Raw genomic sequence first — 24,526 nt, 5'->3', positions numbered from 1 at the left:
ACGCAGGACTTTGTTGTGAGAGAGTAGAGGGAACTGACTAGCCTTCACCTTTAACTAGCACGCAGTGAGAGACTTAACTTCCCCTTTGTCAATTTGATTCACGCTTCAGACAACAGAAGGTAATGTTCGGAGGTTATTTTTTGAAAATGGATTAACACAATTTTAGATTAACGTTGTATAATGCATTATCTGAAATATGTAACTATGTTTATGTAAGTGTTCAATGTAATCTAATTCAACAGAATAGTGTTTAATAGGGAACTGTTACAGGAAGTGGTAACAAAATCCAAAGTGAATTTTGGGATAAACAGAATCTGTACTGAAGTGTTACTTTGACAGTTCCTATCACTTTACAGTAACTGTTATTATGAGTAGATTACTAACACTAGTCCGTAGCATCAGTGTGTCAGATAAGGAAGGAAGTGGGTGTTGTCCTGCTTTTAGGGACCGGCTCCCTGTTTGTTGAAGACATGCGTTGCTTGAGAGACTAATAGTGTTAACTGAAGACTCTCACCCCCAAAAAAGGTGCAACATCAGACTGATGGATAAACAATATTGAGAAAATAGTTGGACGCTCTGGGAGTATAGTGTGCTATTTTTCTAGAGAGGCCTTCTAGGTCAGGTTTTCAAACTTTTTGGGACCGGCTGGGACCTCATTTGTGAAAGCAAATTCATTATGGACCCCATCAGCACACAACTCGCATTAGATAAAAATAGCATATAAGTTTTATAACTTCGCAGTGCATGGCCAGATTAACCAATATTAAAGGCCCGCCTCTTGGCATCGGAGAGAGAACTTTGCCGTTTTCAAGCAAATTTCCTGCTATTCTACACATTTATCATAGTTCAGACATAATTTTTGTTGTTTCCGCTTTAAAGCTAATATTCTACACATTTTGCCATGCGGCAGAGAACTTTGCCGTTTTAAATCTTAAATTACAGTACATTTAGGTAAAACAATGAAATGGGGGGTGGATACAAGATGTTATCGTGTTGAAAAATGTATAATTAGTGGAGTACTGTGGATACCAGGCCCATGTTGCTCAGGGTTAAAGGAAAATTCCACCCCAAAACTATCTTTTGGTATTTGTTACATTAGTCCATTGTTGATATAGTTCCATTTTATTTTTGTTGCATATCAGCAATCAAGTTTTCAAGATGTATAATATAGAAATACAGCCGGTATGATGCATTATTTCACAAATATTTACTATTTATTAAAACTATGAATAATGTTCCGTAAACGAGTTCATGCCAACAAATCCAATACAAAAACTATGTTCAATAAGCATAACTTTTTTATTTTGAAACAATCAGACCAGGGGTCCTGTTTCTTTTACACCTGCTACGCTAGGTTAGGTGTGAAAAAACACTGCAGCAACCTGAATGGCTGAACACGATACGCAACATCCGCGATTAGCATTTAGCCTGTCTAGCACGGTGGGAGAAAATAGTGTTTCATAAAGTCATTTTTTTTTTCACCTTCTCACCATTACAGTTGAAGTCAGAAGTTTACATACACTTAGGTTGGTGTTATTAAAACTCGTTTTTCAACCACTCCACAAATTTCTTGTTATTAACAAACTATAGTTTTGGCAAGTCCGTTAGGACATCTGCTTTGTGCATGACACGATCTTAGAAGCTTTTGATAGGCTAATTGACATAATTTGAGTCAATTGGAGGTGTACCTGTGGATGTATTTCAAGGCCTACCTTCAAACTCAGTGCCTCTTTGCTTGACATCATGGGAAATTCAAAAGAAATGAGCCAAGACCTCAGAAAACAAATTTCCCAACACCTGAAGGTACCACGTTCATCTGTACAAACAATAGTACGCAAGTATGAACACCATGGGACCACGCAGCCGTTATACCGCTCAGGAAAGAAACACGTTCTGTCTCCTGGAGATTAACATACTTTGGTGCGAAAAGTGCAAATCAATCCCAGAACAACAGCAAGGAACCTTGTGAAGATTCTGGAGGAAACGGGTGCAAAAGTATCTAGATCCACAGTAAAACGAGTCCTATAATGACATAACCTGAAAGGCCGCTCAGCAAGAAAGAAGCCACTGCTCCAAAACCGCCATAAAAAGCCAGACTACGGTTTGCAACTGCACATGGGTACAAAGATTTGTACTTTTTTAGATAAATGTCCTCTGGTCTGATGAAACAAAAATATAACTGTTTGGCCATAATGACCATCGTTATGTTTGGAGGAAAAGGGGGAGGCTTGCAAGCCAAAGAACACCATCCCAACCGTGAAGCACAGGGGTGGCAGCATCATGTTGTGGGGGTGCTTTGCTGCAAGATGGACTGGTGCACTTCTCAAAATAGATGGCATAATGAGGGAGGAAAATGTTGCTTCAATATATCCACATCTCAAGACATTAGTCAGGAAGTTAAAGCTTGGTCACAAATGGGTCTTCCAAATGGACAATGACCCCAAGCATACTTCCAAAGTTGTGACAAAAGGGCTTAAGGACAAGTCAAGGTATTGGAGTGGCCATCACAAAGCCCTGACCCCAATCCTATAGAAAATTTGTGGGCAGAACTGAAAAAGCGTGTGTGAGCAAGGAGGCCTATAAACCTGACTCAGTTACACCAGCTCTGTCAGGAGGAATGGGACAGCATTCACCCAACTTATTGTGGGATGCTTGTGGAAGGCTACCTGAAACATTTGACCCAATTGAAACAATTTAAAGGCAATGCTACCAAATACTAATTGAGCGTATATAAACCTCTGACCTCCTGGGAATGTGATTGAAGAAATAATAGCTGAAATAAATAATTCTCTCTACTATTATTCTGACATTTCACACTCTTAAAATAATGTGGTGATCTAAACTGACCTAAAACAGGGAATTTTTACTAAGATTAAATGTCAGGAATTGTGAAAAACTGAGTTTAAATGCATTTGGCTACGGTGTATGTAAGCTTCCGACTTCAACTGTAATAAAGTTGAGGAAGTCGAAGCCTTTGCAGCCTGAATGGAGAAAGTACGTACCGGTAGCCGGGACACTCGAGTGGATTACCGGCTGGCCACATCAAGGCCTTTATGAATCTCCCATAGTGGAGATCCATAAAGCCAAGTAGCGGCTGCCCAGGCTACGGGAAACCGTGCATTTTATTCGGCTACAGATGAAATAAATTATGAACTTCACTGGGTGGTGAAAGTGCACAGTGATCTTGATGCCCCTTTCCAATAATATTGGTCTTACTTTGATGACGTGATCGATGCTTGACTGCCATTTGACATAACAGTATTTGAACTCTTATCCATAATAATCTCATCATGTAGATTAGCCTACCAGCACAGCCTACCCAGACTGTGTCTGTGAGCTGTTGGCTAGAGCGCAGGTGCCAGGACCAGAATAGGCACATTTGATATTTAACCCAACAGTTTTTGTGACAAAACTATCGGTAGAGTTGAAACTGTGATTGAAACACATTGAACTTTTAGATTTTTATTCAGTGCATGACATTTTTTAAACGGAAAAGTACATTTTGCGCACACTACGTCATCATGCTCAGATTTTTATCCGCAACAACTCTGTTTGGTGGAAACACACCACTGGTGAGAGAAAGCAACATTTTTAAATGCAGATTTTAGAATATTCAAATGGAAATCTGTCGCCAATTGGATGGAAACCTAGCTAATAAGATCATGATCTGTTGTCTTTTCACTCCCTGCTGTTTTGTAAACAGTGAATCATTTCAGAATGATAAGTGGCATCGTTAGACATCTGTTGTCTGACTGTGGTATTTTTAGGGATGGTTTTAAAAGGCTACTGAAGATGCATTTCAGCCCTTTGAACCGTGATTAATGTAACTGACACCAAACCAAAGGGATTATTTGCTAGTGCATAAAAGCAATTTTTTATGTGTTTAACAAGACATGAAATTTCAACGAGAGGCTATTTTGGAAAAGTCAGACAAGTAAGAAAGCTGATGGGCTTTAAAAATAGACATTAATTTAACCAAGTTATCTTCATGGTAACCAATGCTTAACGTTCTGAAATGATTCACTCTTAACAAAACAACAGGGAATGAATAGATAGCAGATTATGACAATTAGTTTTTCTGTTATTCGTGTAGTTGGGAGACAGAGGGTCCAGATGTCCCCCCACCCACCCAATCGGCTGATTGTAGGATAGGATAAGGTAGGAAGCAGTGGAGTCTAGCCAGGCTTTCAAAACAGGCCAAAACCTAAGTTAAAAAAACAAGGTACGGCTAGCATCCATATGAATGCTGAATTATACTGTTACACAACACTTATTAGCAGTATAGGGGAGCGGCCAGGAATCTTTAACAAGGTCCATGAACACTATAGCTGATGGGATTTTTTTCTCTCTCTCATTAAGCTGCCCCTCCCCCCAGGCAGACCAGTCCTCCTCCAGTCTCTCACTGTCACCAGTCTGCTGCAGCTCCTCTCAGATCAGCTGTGAAACAGTCACCCCACCTTCTGGCACCCAGCCTCTGCCCTCTGGTACAAAATAACGTTGAGGCCCCTGGAACCCTGAGAGAGAGAGAGAGAGATGACAGAGAGCGAAGAGAGGGAGCGAACGGATTACCCCCCTTCACCACGTCACATCCGTCCTACCAGAGAAGGGGGCCGGGCTTGAGAATAGCGGAGCGAGAGAACAAGATCCAGCGAGAGAACAGACGTGTGCACGCTGAGCGAGAGAGAGGCAGCCCCAGTGAGAGAAGTGTCTGTAATCCCCCCCACACCTTCAGTGATAATGTGTCAGAGCAGGAACCTGCAGCGGGCAGCAGCGCGGAGCTCAGGGAAATGGTGAGATGCTGCAAGTCTTTGCACAGCCCTCCGTCTTGCTACAATCTCCACAGAGTTAGGGTTGATGTGCGCCGGCTCCGGCCGATCAGCTCCTCTGGGGAGCAGGGGGGAGTCAGCGGCGGCGACAGCTCAGGCCAGGGCACCCAGGGGGCCCAAGCACTCAGCCACAGGAACCGATTCAGGTATGCTGAGAGGGAGAGAGGGAACGAGATGAATGACTACAGGATGACTTGACGTGTGTATAACATGCCTGCTGTACATGACAGAGAGAGGACTGACATGGAGCGAGAATGAATGGTACTTAGCCTATAGAGGGATTGTTTACAGTACATGAGTGGTAGAGATAGATTGAAAGAGCTTGAGAGAGATGACTTGAGCGAACATAGATGGAACTATTCATGTAATGTTCTGTCGCGAGATTGAAGGTGTAGCACTGGTGTGGTTTGTGAGTGGGTGGTTGTGTTGTGTACTTTGTGTTGAGCTGTGCCCTGGCTGCTTCATGAGCATGGGGACAAGTGGGAGCCAAGGGGGTGACTATTGAGTGGGTACAGTTGGTCTGCACTCCCAAAGCTCCCTCAATGTTTTTTCTTTCTCAATCTTCTGTCTCTCTCTCTCTCTCTCTCTCTCTCTCTGTGTCCCAGGCAGCACAAAGCCCCTGTTTAGCCTAATTGCAACGTAATATCCTTAAGCCCCGAACAGGCAGGCCAGTCAAAGGGGGAACAAAGCATCTGGTCCAGCCTTACCCTGCCAGCCTCAGAAGTGGTCCTGAAAGAACACCATCTATCCGTTACTTTTCAATAGCTGCGTGAAGGCTAAGACTCGGCTAGTGTGGATAGAGGCAGGAGAGAGAGAATGCTATGCAGTCAGTGATTGGCTAATATGTGCCTGCATTGAGGAAGAGGGGGGTGCTGCTGGAGCGTGTGTTTTGTGTGGTAGAGAGCGAGCTACAGACGGGATAGCCAGGATTTTTTTTTTTTAAGGGTAGAAGTGTACTCTTTACATGTTGAATTTGTTACTTTTGTGGCATTTACCCGGGTGGCTGGAATGTTTAAGCTATACGATGGCTGAAACCAAGGCATATGACAGGTTATGGTAAAGATATTCAATATTTAAAACGTTCTGCACTGGTAGACTTGTATGAGAATTGAGATTCAATTACATTTAAATTATTTCTTAGCCTTTTTTATATCCTTTTATAAAGGGGTTAAACGTTATGCTAAATTATCTATATTAGCTCTAATCTTATATGCTGTTGTGTGCCCGTCCAGGCTGTGAGTAGTAAATATTGCTCTCCTGTTTAGAGTGTAGAAAAGATGAGTGGCCCAGTGTCACACTCTGCAGTCCAAACTAGGCTAGCCAACCAGCGGTGACTGTGAGGAGAGCAGTCGCTAGCTCCAGTACACTACCTACTGAACGGCACCATACAGCCACATCAGCAGCATGCCTCGGTGGAAGTCATCCCCTGCCCAGTCATCCGTGTAGCCAAGGTAATCAGAGATGTGATTTTCCCTGATGACTTAATAATTCCAGGTTTCTAGAATCAGGCGTATCTTAGATCTCTTGCTGTGGATCATTAGATTTGTTGATGACCCCCCCCCCCCCCCCCCCTGACTTATGTTGTGGTGATCAAACCCTTGAGAAATGAGACAGTTAAAGGTGGTGATAGGACAGACCCACTGAACCGCACAGCTCCACACACTGCTCCGGATCTAAAAACCATCCTCAGATCTGTGTGTGTATGTGGAACAATATGGGCAGTGTTCTGTCTGAATGGCTATGCTGGGGACAATCGTTAAGCACTGTCTGTAGTTTCACAAAGGGTGCATCAACACCAGCCTGTAAAGCACCATTCAATTGATCTGATTCAGCGCTGAGGCAAAACAGGTCTATAATGACACAGGGATTAAAGACACAACAGGGCCACTGACCGACCTGTGAGTATGTGTCATCAAATCAAATGTTTATTTGTCACATGCGCCGAATTAAACAGGTATATACCTTACCGTGAAATACTTACTTACAAGCCCTTAACCAACAGTGCAGTTCAAGAAATAGAGTTAATAAAATATTTACTAAATAAAATAAAAGGTAACAGTAGAATTACATAACAATAACGTGGCTATATCCAGGGGGCCCGGTACTGAGTTAATGTGCGGGGTATAGGTTAGTCAAGGTGATTTGTACATGTAGGTTGGGGTAAAGTGACTATGCATAGATGATAACCAGCGAGTAGCAGTAGTGTAAAAACAAAGAGGGGGAATCAATGTAAGTAGTCTGGGTGTCCATTTGATGAATTGTTCAGCAGTCTTATAGCTTGGGGGTAGAAGCTGTTATGGAGCCTTTTGGACCTAGACTTGGCGTTCCAGTACCGCTTGCCGTGCCGTAGCAGAGAGACACGTCTATAACTTAATTGGGTGATTGGAGTCTTTGACAATTTTTTGGGCCTTCCTCTGACACCGCCTAGTATATAGGTCCTGGATGGCAGGAAGCTTGGCCCCAGTAATATATTGGGCCGTACACATTACTCTCTGTAGCGCCTTACGGTCAGATGCCGAGCAGTTGCCATACCATGCGGTGATGCAACCGGTCAGGATGCTCTCGATGGTGCAGCTGTAGAACTTTTTGAGGATCTGGGGGACCCATGCCAAATAGTTTGTCTCCTGAGGGGGAAAAGGTGTTGTCGTGCCCTCTTCATGACTGCCTTGGTGTGTTTGAACCATGATAGTTTGTTGGTGATGTGGACACCAAGGAACGTGAAACTCTCGACCCGCACCACTTCAGCCCCTTCGATGTAAATGAGGGCCTGTTCGGTCTTCCTTTTCCTGTAGTCCACGATCATCTCCCTTGTTTTGCTCACATTGAGGGAGAGGTTGTTGTCCTTGCACCACACTGACAGGTCTTTGACCTCCTCCCTATAGGCTGTCTCATCATTGTCGGTGATCAGGCCAACCACTGTTGTCATCAGCAAACTTAATGTTGGTGTTGGAGTCGTGCTTGGCCACACAGTCGTGGGTGAACAGGGAATACAGGAGGGTACTAAGCACGCACCCCTGAGGGGAACCGGTGTTGAGGATCAGCGTGGCAGATGTGTTGTTGCCTACCCTCACTACGTGGGGGGGACCGTCTGGAAGTCCAGGATCCAGTTGCAGAGGGAGGTGTTTAGTCCCAGGGTCCTTAGCTTAGTTATGTCAGTGTGTCTGTGTCAATTGATTGTGAGCTTCTGTGTGTGTGCATGCGTGAGATTGTCAGGGTCACTTGTTGTAATTGAACGTATCCGGTCCTACTCCATTGTTGTCATTAGACTTGCCTCCTCGGTTTGGCCTACAGGTCACCTCTAGTTGGCAGTGTCTGTGTGTGTGGCAGGTGTTAAGGTGCTGCTGACTGTCTATTAGGGTGTCAGTGTTGAAGCTATCCATGGCACGCTTGTCTCTTATCCTGATTAGAGTGGACTGGTATTCTTTAGGCCTATAGATAGCTGTATAGCAGAATGTATTATACCCCCTCTCTCCCCCCTCCCTCCCTTTTCAGGCCTATTAGCTCTGGCTCATCACTCTCAGGGCCAAGTATGATCCACATCCCCTGACATACTGAAGCTAATGTGGACATAGCAGAGCCATTTGTTCATTATTATTTGAAAATGTATATACTATAAAAGAAATTATTTGGGTATGCAAAAAATCAAATAAAAAATATAGATTTATAATAGAAAGGAGGGGGGGAAATGCATACCCAAATACCTACTATTTAGAACGCAAGTGCGGGTATTCGTACACGTCCTGTGGTTTTGGACAACGACGGTGGTTTTGCACATTGCGTGCGTTGATGTCCCTTGTTGCGGTAACATTGGCCTCCCCCCTTTAGAGGCCACTGCTGCATCACTGCTGCCCTAGTTGGTCCTATTGTACAGAACCAGGGCAATACATCACAGCCACTTAGGCCTATTTTAATAGACTGTTTTACAGTGCAGCCAGGCATATTCATGCACAGATGATTTGATTTGGCTGTTGGGTGGATATGCTGTTTCTATGCATTTTATGCGGTGTGTTTACCATCCACGCTTTGATGACAAGCACAAGGTTTGTCATCAAAATCCCGCTCCGCATTTATCAGCGAAGGCTCATTTATTTTTTTAGCTATTTTAACATAACATATTGAGAGATCTGGATGGATGGCAGTTAGGCATTAGGATATTTTAAGGACACACACAGTTGGCCTGACTAAAAGCAGCCTGAAGAGTAGGGTGGATTCTGTATGAAATATGAATATATGAGGAGTTTCTTAGGAAACCATGTGGTGGTTTGGATGAGATGTTGTAGAAGAGTACCATCTGCATTGTTGAGGAGAGTTTGGGGATACAGTGGGGAGGATGTGTGCAGTCAGAACATGTGAACCTACAGTAGCCTATTTCCTGATAGGAATGTGTTGTGTGATTTGTGTTTGAACAGTATAAAGTAAGAGGGCATCATTGTGTCATTTTGTTTTTCCCATTATGCCGGTATTTAACACGTCTTTGTGTATAACCATTGTGTCATGTCCTTTGCGTGGACATAGGTATGTGCATTATTCACGTGCTTTGCCTGTGTGGGTGTTTGTGGGGGAGAGAGTCTGGGTGAATGTGTGAGCCTCTGTCCTGCCTGCTGGGCTGTCTGCCTGCCGGGTGGACTGCCGGGGGTGTCCCTGCCTGCCTGTCGGTGTCCCTGCATGTCGGTCTGCCTGCCTGTCGTCTGTCTGTCTGTCCTCTTTCAGTGTTTCTGTACTGAGACTGTTTTGTGTGTACTATGTATACACGGCCATACCTGTGCCAACCCAGCGTTTTGTATGGTTGCACAGGTTGCAGTTCCCTCAGTTGGCCTTGCGGCGTCGTCTTGGCCAGTTGAGCTGCATGTCCCGGCCCGCCTTGCGGCTGCGCTCATGGCCGCTCAGCTTCCTCTACTACTTCCTGACCTTCGGTGCACTCAAGCCCCTGGCCAAGGTTGGCTGGAGACCAACAAGCAGGGTGAGTATTTACCTGCTAACAGCTGCTGCATAATTTATTTGTGTCTATCTGTGGGTTTGTGTGTGAATGTCAATCTCAGCATCCAGGGGTACCAACTCTTAGAATACTTGTGGAGTAGGATGAGAGTTCCTCTCTTACAAGGTAAAGTACAACGTGAACACTTAAAAAGCATTATCATCACTCTAATAACCCCTATGGTCGTTAGTTTCCCCTGCGTCGTGACCCTAGGTTTTCTCGGCTAGAGGTGGTCTGTTAGAGGCACTGATGTGGGTGTGTAGGGATGGGCACAGTTATTTAAATATCCGAACGGACGTTAGTATTCGATTACTTTTATTTATTTATTGAACCTTTATTTAACTAGGCAAGTCAGTTAAGAACAAAATCTTATTTGCAAGACTATTCATTTAAATATATATATATATATATATGTGTGTGTGTGTGTGTGTGTGTGTATATATATGTATACACAGTGGGGAGGACAAGTATTTGATACACTGTCGATTTTGCAGGTTTTCCTACTTACAAAGCATGTAGAGGTCTAATTTTTATCATAGGTACACTTCAACTGTGAGAGACGGAATCCAGAAAATCACATTGTATGATTTTTAAGTAATTAATTTGCATTTTATTGCATGACATAAGTATTTGATACATCAGAAAAGCAAAACTTAATATTTGGTACAGAAATCTTTGTTTGCAATTACAGAGATCATACGTTTCCTGTAGTTCTTGACCAGGTTTGCACACACTGCAACAGGGATTTTGGCCCACTCCTCCATACAGACCGTCTCCAGATCCTTCAGGTTTCGTGGCTGTCGCTGGGCAATACGGACTTTCAGCTCCCTCCAAAGATTTTCTATTGGGTTCAGGTCTGGAGACTGGCTAGGCCACTCCAGGACCTTGAGATGCTTCTTACGAAGCCACTCCTTAGTTGCCCTGGCTGTGTGTTTCGGGTTGTTGTCATGCTGGAAGACCCAGCCACGACCCATCTTCAATGCTCTTATTGAGGGAAGGAGGTTGTTGGCCAAGATCTCGCGATACATGGCCCCATCCATCCTCCCATCAATACGGTGCAGTCGTCCTGTCCCCTTTGCAGAAAAGCATCCCCAAAGAATGATGTTTCCACCTCCATGCTTCACGGTTGGGATGGTGTTCTTGGGGTTGTACTCATCCTTCTTCTTCCTCCAAACACGGCGAGTGGAGTTTAGACCAAAAAGCTCTATTTTTGTCTCATCAGACCACATGACCTTCTCCCATTCCTCCTCTGGATCATCCAGATGGTCATTGGCAAACTTCAGACGGGCCTGGATATGCGCTGGCTTGGGCAGGGGGACCTTGCATGCGCTGCAGGATTTTAATCCATGACGGCGTAGTGTGTTACTAATGGTTTTCTTTGAGACTGTGGTCCCAGCTCTCTTCAGGTCATTGACCAGGTCCTGCCGTGTAGTTCTGGGCTGATCCCTCACCTTCCTCATGATCATTGATGCCCCACGAGGTGAGATCTTGCATGGAGCCCCAGACCGAGGTTGATTGACCGTCATCTTGAACTTCTTCCATTTTCTAATAATTGTGCCAACAGTTGTTGCCTTCTCACCAAGCTGCTTGCCTATTGTCCTGTAGCCCATCCCAGCCTTGTGCAGGTCTACAATTTTATCCCTGATGTCCTTACACAGCTCTCTGGTCTTGGCCATTGTGGAGAGGTTGGAGTCTGTTTGATTGAGTGTGTGGACAGGTGTCTTTTATACAGGTAACGAGTGGAGAACAGGAGGGCTTCTTAAAGAAAAACTAACAGGTCTGTGAGAGCCGGAATTCTTACTGGTTGGTAGGTGATCAAATACTTATGTCATGCAATAAAATGGAAATTAATTACTTAAAAATCATACAATGTGATATTCTGGATTTTTGTTTTAGATTCCGTCAGACCTCTACATGCTTTGTAAGTAAGAAACACTGCCGATTTTGCAGGTTATCAAATACTTGTTCTCCCCACTGTATATATATATATGTGTGTGTGTGTGTGTGTGTGTGTGTGTGTGTGTGTGTGTGTGTATACATACACACAATACCAGTCAAAAGCTTGGAGACACCTACTCATTCAAGGGTTTTTATTTATTTAGACTATTTTCTTCATTGTAGAATAATACAGACATCAAAACTATGAAAAACCACATGGAATCATGTAGTAACCAAAAAAGTGTTAAACAAATCAAAATATATTTTATATTTGTGATTCTTCAAAGTAGCCACCCTTTGCCTTGATGACAGCTTTGCACACTCTTGGCATTCTCTCAACCAACTTTGAGGTAGTCACCTGGAATGCATTTCAATTAACAGGTGTGCCTTTGTTAAAGTTCATTTGTGGAATTTCTTTCCTTAATGCGTTTGAGCCAATCAGTTGTGTTATGACAAGGTAAGGGTGGTATACAGGAGATATCCCTATTTGGTAAAAGACCAAGTCCATGTTATGGCAATAACAAAGAGCATAAGAGAAACGACAGTCCATCATTACTTTAAGACATGAAGGTCAGTCAGTCCAGAAAATTTCAAGACCTTTTGAAAGTTTCTTCAAGTGCAGTTGCAAAAACCATCAAGCACTATGATGAAACTGGCTCTCACCAGGACCGCCACAGGAAAGGAAGACCCAGAGTTACCTCTGCTGCAGAGGATAAGTTAATTAGTTACCAGACTCAAAAAATTGCAGCCCTAATAAATGCTTCCCAGAGTTCAAGTAACAAACACATCTCAACATCAACTGTTCAGAGTAGACTGCGTGAAATCAGGCCTTCAATGTCAAATTGCTGCAAAGAAATTGCTACTAAAGGACACCAATAATAAGAAAAGACTTGCTTGGGCAAAGAAACACGAGCAATGGACATTCAACCAGTGGAAATTTGTCCTTTTGGTCTGAGATTAAAGATTTTTGGTTCCAAACACTGTATCTTAGTGACGCAGAGTAGGTGAATGGATGATCTCTGCATGTGTGGTTCCCACCATGAAGCATGGAGGAGGTGTGGAGTTGGTGACACTGTCTGTGATTTTATTTAGAATTCAAGGCACACTTAATCAGCATGGCTAGCCCAGCATTCTGCAGTGATACGCCGTCCCATCTGGTTTTCGCTTAGTGGAACTATCATAGGTTTTTCAACAGGACAATGACCCAACACACCTCTAGGCTGTGTAAGGGCTATTTGACCAAGAAAGAGAGTGATGGAGTGCCTCATCAGATGACCTGGCCTCCACAATTACCTAAACTCAACCCAATTTGAGATGGTATGAGTTGGACCGCAGTGTGAAGGAAAAGCTGCCAACATATGCTCAGTGTATGTGGGAACTCCTTCAAGACTGTTGGAAAAGCATTCCTTCAAGCTCTGAGAGAATGCCAAGAGTGTGCAAAGCTGTTATCAAAGTGTGGCTACTTTAAAGAATCTCAAATATAAAATCTATTTTTTATTTGTTTAACACTTTTTTGGTTACTACATGATTTCAATATTTTGATGTCTACGATGTAGAAAATAGTAAAAAAATAAACAAAAACCCTTGAATGAGTAGGTGTCATAACTTTTGACCTGTACTGTATCTGTCTGCCTTTTTTTAATGTAAAGACTTTGTCTAAAATGTAATAAAATGATTAGACTATGCATTTTTAATAAAACAACAGTTTTATGAGTGCGCCCCATTTAATAATAAAATGTACCGGTAGCCTACACACTTTTCACTCTTGTTATTGTCGGTCAATCAAAGCATTACCGTCAGAGGCTCCATGTGTAGCAAGTGAAGTGAGAGATTTTTAATCAATGCAAAATGGATTTACAATTACAGAATTAAGTTGGCTAAATTAGGAGTAGGCTTCAATGATCAACCAACTGGTAGGCTGTTTAATAGGAGTGAGTTGTTGTCGTCAAGGACGCACAACAAAATGGCCTCAATTAGCCCAGCTAGCTAGCTGGCTTACTAACTTAGCTGGCTTACTAACTTAGCTGACTAGTGTAGCTAGCTAGCTCCTTTACATCAAGACACACACTACCAGATGAGAGGATAGAGAACCTATCGCAGCAACAAGTTTGTCTAACTTGGTTTGGCTACTCTATCTCCCTCCATGTCAGACACGCCCGCCCCTGGTCCTCTCACTCCCCTCCCCCACCCGTCTGTGCTGAGGGCACCACCCCTCCCCCACCCGTCTGTGCTGAGGGCACCACCCCTCCCCCACCCGTCTGTGCTGAGGGCACCATCCCCACCCCCACCCGTCTGTACATAGTGCACTGCCTCTCCTGAGACGAATAGTGAAATCATTTAAAATGCCCATCCTTGTGTGAGGTGCACCCCCCTTCCCCTGACACAGATGGCTGGACCCATTTGGACCTGCAGAGCTTCACTGTACAGGCCCTACCGTACAGCCTATCAAAGGCCCTTTGTGTGGGCCACACAATAACAGAGAAATGCTTTGTTTTGTTCTCCTGCTTTGCTCGCTCGCGCTGTCATAGTCACAGGGCGACTGAGTGCACTTAGTTTCAATGGACGCTGTTTTTCCCTTACCATCAGCCAATAAGCATTTAATGTTAATGAAATGTTGATCTATTCCACCTCCCCTGGACCACTTTTCAAAGGGGAAACTCAGTCGTGGAGATGGAACTTGTCTGCCATCCATAGCATCTGCTGATCTCATTTTCTGCAGTTTGGACATTATCTGTGATTTATCTTTAGTTACAGGAGCTAACTGCCTGTGAATTATGTGGGCGGATCTAGACTCAGCAGGCAGCACCGGTGGCTTAAATTCAGGACGGTGTGTTACGTTCCAGAGCATTCAGATAGTAATGTTATAGAACAGACGTACTCTATATATACAAAAGTATGTGGTTACTCCTTCAAATGAGTGGATTCTGCTTTTTCAGCAACACCTGTTGCTGACGGTTGTATATAAAACTGAGCACAAAGCCATGCAATCTCCATAGACAAACATTGACAGTAGAATGGTCTTACTGAAGAGCTCTGACTTTCAATGTGGCACCTTCATAGGATGCCACCTTCCCAACAAGTTAGTCCGTCAAATTTCTGCAATGCTATAGCTGCCCCGGTTGACTGTAAGTGTTGTTATTGTGAAGTGGAAACGTCTAGGAGCAACAACGGCTCAGCCGTGAAGTGGTAGGCCCCGCAAGCTCACAGGATTGCTGTGTGCTGGCGCGCGTAAAAATTGTCTGTTCTCGGTTGCAACACTCACTATCGAGTTCCAAACTTCCTCTGGAAGCAACGTGGCGGCGAGCTTCATGAAATGGGTTTCCATGGCCGAGCAGCCGCACACAAGCCTAAGATCACCATTTGCATCGCCAAGCATTGGCTGGAGTGGTGTAAAGCTCGCCGCCATTGAACTCTGGAGCATTGGAAAGCGTTCTCTGGAGTGAGGAAACACGCTTCACAATCTGTCAGTCTGATGAACAAATCTGGGTTTGGCGGATGCCAGGAGAACGCTACCTGCCCCAATGCATAGTGCAACCTGTAAAGTTTGGTGGAGGAGGAATAATGGTCTGTGGCTGATTTTCATGGTTCGGGCTAGGCCTCTTAGTTCCAGTGAAGGGAAATCTTAACACTACAGCATACAATGACATTCTAGACGATTCTGTACTTTCAACTTTGGCAACAGTTTGGGGAAGGCTGTTTCATCATGACAATGCCCCCGTGCACAAAGCGAGGGTCATACAGAAATGGTTTGTCGATCGGTGTGGAAGAACTTGACTGGCCTGTACAGAGCCCTGACCTCAACCCCATCGAACACCTATGGGATGAATTGGCACGCCGACTGCGAGTCAGGCCTAATCAACCCAACATCAGTGTCTGACCTCACTAATGCTCTTCTGCCTGAATGGAAGCATGTCCCCGCAGCAGTGTTTCAACGTCTAGCGGAAAGCCTTCCCAAAAGAGTGGAGGCTGTTATAGCAGAAAAGGGGGGACCAAATCCATATTAATGCCCATGATTTTGTAATGAGATGTTTGATAAGCAGGTGTCCACATACTTATGGTCATGTAGGGTGCTTCTCTATCAATCACATTGAATCATTTTGTCAGCTCATTTCATCAGTTTGATCTGTACGTTATAGTTCTATCTGCAATGTTCCGTATGTTGCGACCAGGAAAACTGGATTTTTTTTTTTTTTTGAGGAACCGAATCGGAACCGGGAACGAAAGTGAACTATACTCTTCCGGAACAGAACCGTTATTTTAAAAGCTTGGGAATAATGTTATTTTACTTTCCGGGAACTTTTTTCCCATCAACAAAGTGCCTATGCAAAGCCCTCACTCTGTCACTCAGAAACTTGTTCCAATGTCTGCCTGCCAGCTTAAAATCTTTGCCAGTGCGTGTATAGGCTACCTGCGCTTCCCCCTCCAAAGCATAGGCTACTGTAACCTACTGACGTTACAAGCGTGGTTCAGAAATTAGGGACCGTTTTTTTAAAAATTTGATTTAAAATGGATTAACTTTTTCAATGTTATTTAACTTCTCTGGGATATCGTCCCACCTAACCAACAGCCAGTGAAATTGCAGGGCGCCAAATTCAAAACAACAAATCTCATAATTAAATTCCTCAAACATACAAGTATTATACACCATTTTAAAGATAAACTTCTCGTTAATAGAGCCACCGTGTCTGATTTCAGAAAGGCTTTATGGCGAAAGCACACCTTGCGATTTATGTTAGGTCAGCGCCAAGTCACAGAAAAACATACAGCCATTTTCCAAAGAAGGAGAGGTGTCACAAAACTCAGAAATAGCGTTATAAATATTCACTTACCTTTGATCATCTTCATCGGAATGCACTCCCAGGAATCGCAGTTCCACAATAAATGTTTATTTTGTTCGATAAAGTCCATCATTTATGTCCAAATACCTCCTTTTTTTCACGCGTTTAGCCCAGTAATCCAAATGCACAGTGCGCAAGCAATTAGTTCAGACGAAAAGTCAAAGTTATATTACAGTTCGTAGAAACATGTCAAACAATGTATAGAATCAATCTTTAGAATGTTTTTATCATAAATCTTCAATAATGTTTCAACCGGACAATTCCTTTGAAATGAAAAGGAACGCCGCTTGCTCTCACGGCCGTGCGCCTGGCTTAGCTCATGGCATTCTGTCAGACCTCTTAGTCAAACAGCTATTATTCTCTCCCCCTTCACAGTAGAAGCCTGAAACAAGGTTCTAAAGACTGTTGACATCTAGTGGAAGCATTGGGACGTGCAATATGACCCCATAGACACTGTATATTAGATAGGCAAAGACTTGAAAACCTACAAACCTCAGATTTCCCACTTCCTGGTTGGATTTTTTCTCAGGTTTTTGCCTGCCATATGAGTTATGTTATACTCACAGACATCATTCAAACAGTTTTAGAAACTTCAGAGTGTTTTCTATCCAAATCTACTAATTATATGCATATTCTAGCTTTTTGGCCTGAGTAGCAGGCAGTTTATTCTGGGCACCTTATTTATCCAAGCTACTCAATACTGCCCCCTTTCCCAAAGAAGTTAAAGATAGTATTGTAATCACGTTTCACATTGGATTTATTAACTACTAAAAAGTAAGATGTTTTTATTTAAATTCTGGTGCCTCTGCATCCACAAGCTTATTAGCTAGCTAGCTGTGGCCCAACGTTAAGTCAACTCTCTGGTCGAAGACATTCAAAGTTTCTTCATAAAAGCCGCTCCTCCATAGGTATAATTCTTTGGGCCTAATTCAGATAGTGCATGTCATAAGATGCCCAGCGCTTCAAACCAAGCCTCCTTCTCCACCCTTTCTTGCTCCCTCCCCACCTGCAAAATTTGTCGCATCTCGCACCCAAACTTGTCTCTCCAATGCATGTGAACAACTATAACTTGCTTGCCCAATAGCAAGCTGCTCTATGTGCACTGATTGCTGAAGTAATTTGATGTCAAGCTAAATGTAAAAAAAAAAAAAAAAAAAAAGGGATCAGAAAGTAACGATATAAACATTCACTTTTTGGGGGTTTGAGTCGGTTCAGAACTTAATTTTGCTGGCTGGAAGGGGAAAAAATAACGGTTCTGTTCAGAACGAAACAATTGGAAAATAATTTTGGTTGTAACCCACATTAAATAAGCCCCAGTATTTCTCCTACGTTTGTATTTCTGTTCAGTCTGAACTCTGATCACCTTCATGGTTTTTAATTTAGCACTGAACTCCATGTGGATTGAGCCACACTGTGGATCAAATGGATTTTCTAGGCCCTTTCCCCTCCTACCTACCTACCTGTTTAATACCTATTCTATTTTAGGTCTATTTTAAATCTGCCATTGTGTTTATTAATTATTCTGTCCTCGCATCTGAGGCCATGTAAAAAAATATATATATTGTGCTGTTCGTAGCCGTGTTGGACTTGAGACGGATTTGATCCCGTAGGCTGCAGATCCCTAAAGTGCACAGTCAACTAATTATAATTAACGAGGCTTGCTTCCACACATCAGGATTAGCCCGGTATTAAATGAATCATGTTTTGCGTATTAAACCCCATCTATATCATCAGATATCTTGCAACATCCGATTCGCAACATTTTCGAAGGGGAGGATAGGTAAGCTTTATTAGAGCCCTTTTCTCCTCCTTCCTCATGTCAGCTGGTCCAGAACCTGACTAATCCACTTAGTTAGGCAGAAGCAATTGATGATGCCAGCCTGGCCCAGCGAACAGCTAGAAGCAGCAGCAAGTCAAGCAGCAAACCATATAGATCGCTCAGGCGATAGAGGAGTCTAAACAGTCCTGACTGCTTGCAGGTGCTAGGAGGGTCAGATCATCAGATCGCTTTGTCACTCATCACTTCATCGCACACTGAATTTCGTGCTTCACATTGTAAGTGTCTCTGCGTGAGTCGCAGATGGATGTTCTACACCTGTGCAGAGAAGTCAAGTGACAGGCGGCTCCTTCAACTTGACTGGTCACATCTCGTGGATACAGAGATGAATAGAGTAGAAGGGGATGTAGGAATCAATTAACTTTCGATTTAATTTGTTTTTTTGATGCTGCTGCTCAAACCGACGCTGCTGCTCAGATGTGGTCGTGTTTTGGTGAGTGCAGCTTAGGGCTAGGTTTATGTTTAGATATCCTTAAAGCCGTGAATTGATGGCTTTCTATGCGACTGAAACTTTGCAGTTATTTGGAAAAGTTATATTTGCAAATGTACACAGTCTGAGTTCTACCTGTTCACTTTAGGCTTTTACAATGCACCAAGACAGAACTTCAGGTGTGCAAAAGTTTGATCTATTCAGGCACCTTTAAAACGCTGTCAACACCTCAAGCTTACTACCTGTCCCGCACATGTCCTTGATGCAATTGACCTAGTGATATGGGAGGCGAATACTTTTATTCAAGATGTCACCTTGCATTCAATAGCCTCGTCTGCCAGGGTTCTAGCTTCTCCTTCTAGAGTTCTCCCAGTAGAGAAGCAGTTGCCCGGTGCCAGATCTGTTTGTGCACTGTTGCCAACTCCTATGGTCGTTTGGTGTAACAATGACCATAGGAGTTGGCCAGACCACAAAAACAAGGAGCCAGGATGTAGCCAATGTGAGAACATGGAGTCTAGCTATGTGTAGTGTAACCCAACATTCTCTTCCTCCTTGGTTCAGGTTGCTCTGTACAAGACCATCCCGACACGGCTGCTGTCTCGGGCCTGGGGTCGGCTGAACCAGGTGGAGCTGCCGACCTGGCTGAGGAAGCCAGTCTACAGTCTGTATATCTGGACGTTTGGTGTCAACATGCAGGAGGCTGCTGTGGAAGACCTAATTCAGTACAGGAACCTGGGAGAGTTCTTTAGACGGAAACTCAAACCGGCTATCCGGCCCGTGTGTGACTCACACTGCGTGGTAAGTGTGTGTTCACACGTCTATGTGTGTGAATTTGAACTACTCTTTCTGCTCTGTGTCTGATCAGAGTTCTCTCTACTGGCTTTTATACACACAGAGGAGTAGATCCCTGGCTAACACCATTATGTCCGTGTTTTTTCCCCAGATCAGCCCAGCAGATGGGAAGATCCTGCACTTTGGGCGGGTGCGGAACTGTGAGGTGGAGCAAGTCAAAGGAGTCACATACTCTCTGGAGACCTTCCTGGGACCACACACCTGGGCTGAGGCCATCAACAGTACCATCAAGCCATCAAGTGAATACCTCTACCCTTTCCCCCTCCTGGTCTAATGCCCAATCCCAATTTGACCCTTAATCCCCCCTACCTCCTTTAGACTTGTTGATCTCAACGGATTGGTTGGAAATATTTCACTAATGTTATAGACCTAATAGGCTCACCTTGCCCATTTGTTTTGTCTAGCACAGAGATTAGGGGTCATTTAGGATTGGTTTGTATGGCACACCTTGCACACCCTGCCTGCTGACCATAACGGTGGATGTATGTGTGTTTTCCCAGATGAAGAGGACCCCAGCTCGTTTCAGGACCTGCTGGTGACTAAAGAGGGGAATGAGCTGTTCCACTGTGTGGTGTACCTGGCTCCAGGAGACTACCACTGCTTCCACTCCCCCACAGACTGGAGGGTGGCCCACAGAAGACACTTCCCTGGTCAGTACCCTGTTAGGACTGTCCTACTACTACTATATGCATCATATATAAACACCAGAATGACTCTGCTACGGTAGGAGGATGCTAGGACAATCCCAGGATGTCCAGGACACACACCATAATCATTCTACGTACTCAGACTCGCCATGCTGCACCTTGCACCCTCACTCCTATCTGATCTAAAATGGCACAGTCCTAAAATCATATTTGGTGTATAAATATGGTGCTGCTTGCAGAGTTTGTATTATACCTCATGTTTTGTGTCGTGTCTGTATAGCTGTGTATTTACCTCCTGCTCCCTGTCTGTGTCCCTCCCAGGCTCTCTGATGTCAGTGAACCCTGGTGTGGCCCGCTGGATCAAAGAACTGTTCTGCCATAACGAGAGGGTGGTGTTGAGCGGAGAGTGGACGCACGGCTTCTTCTCCCTCACCGCTGTAGGGGCCACCAATGTGGGCTCCATACGCATCTACTTTGACAAGGTTAGTTTAGCGCTCCAGCCCACTTAATGTGAATGTTTACTAGTCTGACCCATAGACATTAAAACCAATAGATAGTGATAGCGCAGACGTCATCCACGTATTCCATGCGCCATCGGGAGATTTCCATAGAAGTATTTGAATTTGAAGCCCGCCGTATTGCTGACTGGCACAAAAAAATCACTAAGGATCATGGTGAAAGTGGCCATAACTAGCAAAGGATCATGGTCGACGTAGTCGTTGTCATCCTGCCTAAGAGTCGCGCAAAGAATGCATGAGGGCGAGAACCTCCTCGTAGCCTGCCAGCCCGTGATTGGTCTGTGTCAGCAAGTGGTCCTGTGTGACGACAAATGTAGTAGTCAGAATGGATCACTATTTAACTAAATATCTCAATTTGTAGCGAACTTTAAAATAATTCACTGATTCACGGGGATTGAACTTCATCATAATAAACACATTTTAGAGCCCAAAACAGACGTAAAATAAAGAATAGTTTGGCTGCTCTGACGATCGTAATTTACATAGGCTTTCTAGGGCAGACCAGGACTTGACACCACTAGGTAGCTACGCAGTAGCCAACCAGCAGAGCTCGTGACTTCACACTCCAGACCAGACACTGAGGGCCTGAGCCTATTCTGAGACTGTGCCATAGTATTTACTCAAAGATGAATTATTAGGACAAAGCAGTACATACAGTAGAAATAATGCTGACTTAAGAGAGGTTCTAACCCCATGTCAATCTGACCCCTATTACACTTCTTCTCGCAGTGTGAGCTTTCACTCCCTTCAGCTCCCTCTGCTTCCTGTCCCACTTACCTGTACGTCAGGCCATTTCCCTAAGCTGCCGACACACACACCGGATATGCATATTTAATCTCTCCACTCTGTGTTTAAACTGACTGATTTCCCATAGGAGCCATATACTTCCATTGATTAGACCAGAGGCTTAGAATGACGTGGTCGTTTTAATATGTAGGTAAGGGGGTTAACTGTAAGCCAACACAATCACCTGCTCTGGGTTTGGCTGTCATTAAGAAGAGCCTGATCAGGAAGGGGGAAGCGAAGGAAGGGTGAGGAGAGGGGGGAGGTGGAAGGGGAGGAGAGGGGAGTCAACGAGGAGGGGGGAGGGGAGACGAGAAAGATTAAATGGGAAGAGGAAAAGTGAGGAGGGGGGCCAGTGGCACAAGCTGTTCCCAACCAGACCGTCAACAACATAACAGGAGGATATGACTTCATTCAGCAGCTATCATTCTGCTCATCGTCTAATGGGGCTTAGTCCAATTCAACTATTCTCCTCACATTTTTTACACATCACATGATAGGCACTGGATAAATGGGACAGTTATGAGATATCCTTTCAGTGTTAAGGGTTGGTTGGAGCAGGGTGCATGCAACATCAGGGCTATGGGTTTGATTCTACCATGTGTCACGTGTACTTAATATATGCGTGACTATAAGTCGCTTTATATCAAATCCTTTCCACCAGATGCTCAAAACACTTGACATTGTATATATTGGATTTACTAAACTGTATCCTTTCTCTGTCTCTCTTTCTGTGTCTGTATCCAGGAGCTGCGCACTAACAGCCCACGCTACAGCAAAGGCTCGTACAATGACTTCAGCTACTTGTCCAACAACAACCAGGAGGGCGTGAGCATGAGGAAAGGGGAGCACCTGGGAGAGTTCAACCTGGGCTCTACTATAGTCCTTCTCTTTGAGGCTCCGCACGACTTCAGCTTCAACCTGAAGGCCGGCCAGAAGATCCGCTACGGAGAACCCCTGGGGACTGTGAGCCGAGATGGCCAACCAGAGAGACACTTTCTGGGGGGAAACGGACTAAAATAAACTGATGGACACACTAACGTGTGTACAGATTTGAGCGGAGGTGCACAGGCTGACTTAAACACACACTCATTCACACACTGTACTGTACATCGAAATTGAGACGTACGGCTGGCATACGACACACTGATGGACTTACAGAAAAAACTCAGTCACCACTGTTGCATTACTACTAAGGGGGTCTCCCCGTTTCATTGACTAGAGTTTCTATTAACAATTTACTTATTCTGTCAGTTGGACAGTTGATTACAACTAGTGTACATACCTGACCAGCAAAAGCAAGATCGTTTATAGCAATTAGTTACATTTACATTCCATAAGAATAACAACATAGCTTTAAAAAAATATATATAATAATAAATAATTACATGCAAAATTGTACCCATATTGCCTTTTGTCAGGGGTATCCTCTTCAACTAGGAGTTCCTCCTGAGATTTCAGACACAAGCAGCAAGACACCAGCCTGATTACAGATCTGGCTAGTGCTGTGTAGCCCAACTCATATGGCCTTTGGCAATACATCACAAACAGATCTGGGACCAGGCTAGCAAGAGGCATCTCCACACATACAGATAACCCCTGTCACAGACAGCCTCTATCATGTGGACAGGCTTCCCTATACAATGTACAGTATACACACACCTACAGTACACATACCACGAAGAAGGAATGTACCAGAGGCCACACGTCTACCCTCTTCCTTCTCTAATTTCCCTCCTTCATTCTGATACTGAATGCCTTCCTGTTCTCCTTTGGTCTCCCTCTTCTGCCATCCCCAGAGAAGGTGCTTGTGTTGGGGGTGATTATGTGGACTCTTCCCTCCCTATCATGGAGGTACAGACTGGCACCACTCCTCCCAGTCAGACGAGTCTGGGTCGTATTCATTAGGCACCTGCCAGAAGAAAACAGGCTGAATACCTGGACTTTCTGTTGTAAAATGTTTTGCCTCAGTCTGCCCTAATAAATACAACCCTGTTGTAGTAAGCCCATGATGTACAATCTCTGCCATCACAGCAATACGTTATTAATCACCATTAGTGGTAGCTAGTAGCGTTGCCTGCCTGATGCCAATTATCGCTGTTGTTTTACTGTAAGTGATGCCTAACAGGCAGTGCTTGACTTGGGACTGAGCTACCCGGAGGCCTTACCGACACTTCAAATGTTTGATGAATTGCGTACCGGCTCCTCTATAAAACAAAGTAGCCTGTCACCGGTCTAGATTCATACAGTGGCAAAAAAGTTTGATCAAAGTGGAATGAAGGCAGGATCTGCGTTGACTAGCAATGGCCAATGGGCATTAATTTTCCACTGGTCTGTGAATCTGTGCTTGACAGTAGGATGTGAGTTGAAGATTGTGCCTATTGAAAATGAGCCAGCCTGAATGCGCATGAAGGGCTTTTGCCAAAAGAGGGTTTATCAGGTCATGAAAAGGCATGGAAATGTATTTCATGATTTTTGCAAATGTAATTCATGAAGGCACACTTAAAAATGGACATATCAGCCATCATCGGAATGACCCTTCAGTGCGTGCCTGTGTGCTCATTTCTGCTGCAGGTAACGTCATTTTTTTTAAACAATTGACAAATAACTTGCTGTGCATAGATCTCCCCTGAAGCATGAATATTTGAGCCTTAGATATAGACATGTCTAGTGACATACCTTGCTTTGAAGTAGCCAACCTTATCCATTTAATGAGGGAATCATTTGATAAAACAAAAGTATTTGGTTGTAATATTTTACATGAAGTATGGCAACCATTCTCCAGGATATCTACTGGGTGTGCAGGCTTTTCTTCAAGTCCTGGTCTAACCACATTGTAGCATTAACATCAGCTGCTCAACAGAACCTTGATAAGAAGTGTT

The 24,526-nt window shown here is 44.0% G+C and overlaps 1 protein-coding gene across 4 annotated transcripts; it reads left to right on the top strand.

Annotated features, from left to right (window-relative positions):
• On the top strand, positions 1-23,644 carry LOC129818315 (phosphatidylserine decarboxylase proenzyme, mitochondrial-like). Of its 4 annotated transcripts, XM_055874080.1 has the most exons (8): positions 1-119; positions 4,360-4,790; positions 9,621-9,786; positions 19,406-19,642; positions 19,788-19,935; positions 20,197-20,346; positions 20,665-20,825; positions 22,392-23,644. In XM_055874080.1, exons 2-8 carry the CDS (start codon positions 4,738-4,740, stop codon positions 22,665-22,667), a joined length of 1,191 nt encoding a protein of 396 aa, XP_055730055.1. In that variant the 5' UTR covers positions 1-119; positions 4,360-4,737; the 3' UTR covers positions 22,668-23,644. The 4 variants fall into 4 exon arrangements, with proteins under 4 accessions (XP_055730055.1, XP_055730057.1, XP_055730054.1 ...); XM_055874082.1 differs by lacking the exon at positions 4,360-4,790; XM_055874079.1 differs by lacking the exon at positions 1-119 and having other exon boundaries at positions 4,788-4,972.
• Positions 23,645-24,526: the final 882 nt, after the last annotated feature.

This window comes from Salvelinus fontinalis, chromosome 21 (genome assembly GCF_029448725.1).
Source record: "Salvelinus fontinalis isolate EN_2023a chromosome 21, ASM2944872v1, whole genome shotgun sequence".
Lineage (NCBI taxonomy): Eukaryota > Metazoa > Chordata > Actinopteri > Salmoniformes > Salmonidae > Salvelinus > Salvelinus fontinalis.
The sequence above is the reverse complement of the archived record's forward strand: the minus strand, read 5'-3'. Positions and strand labels throughout refer to the sequence as shown.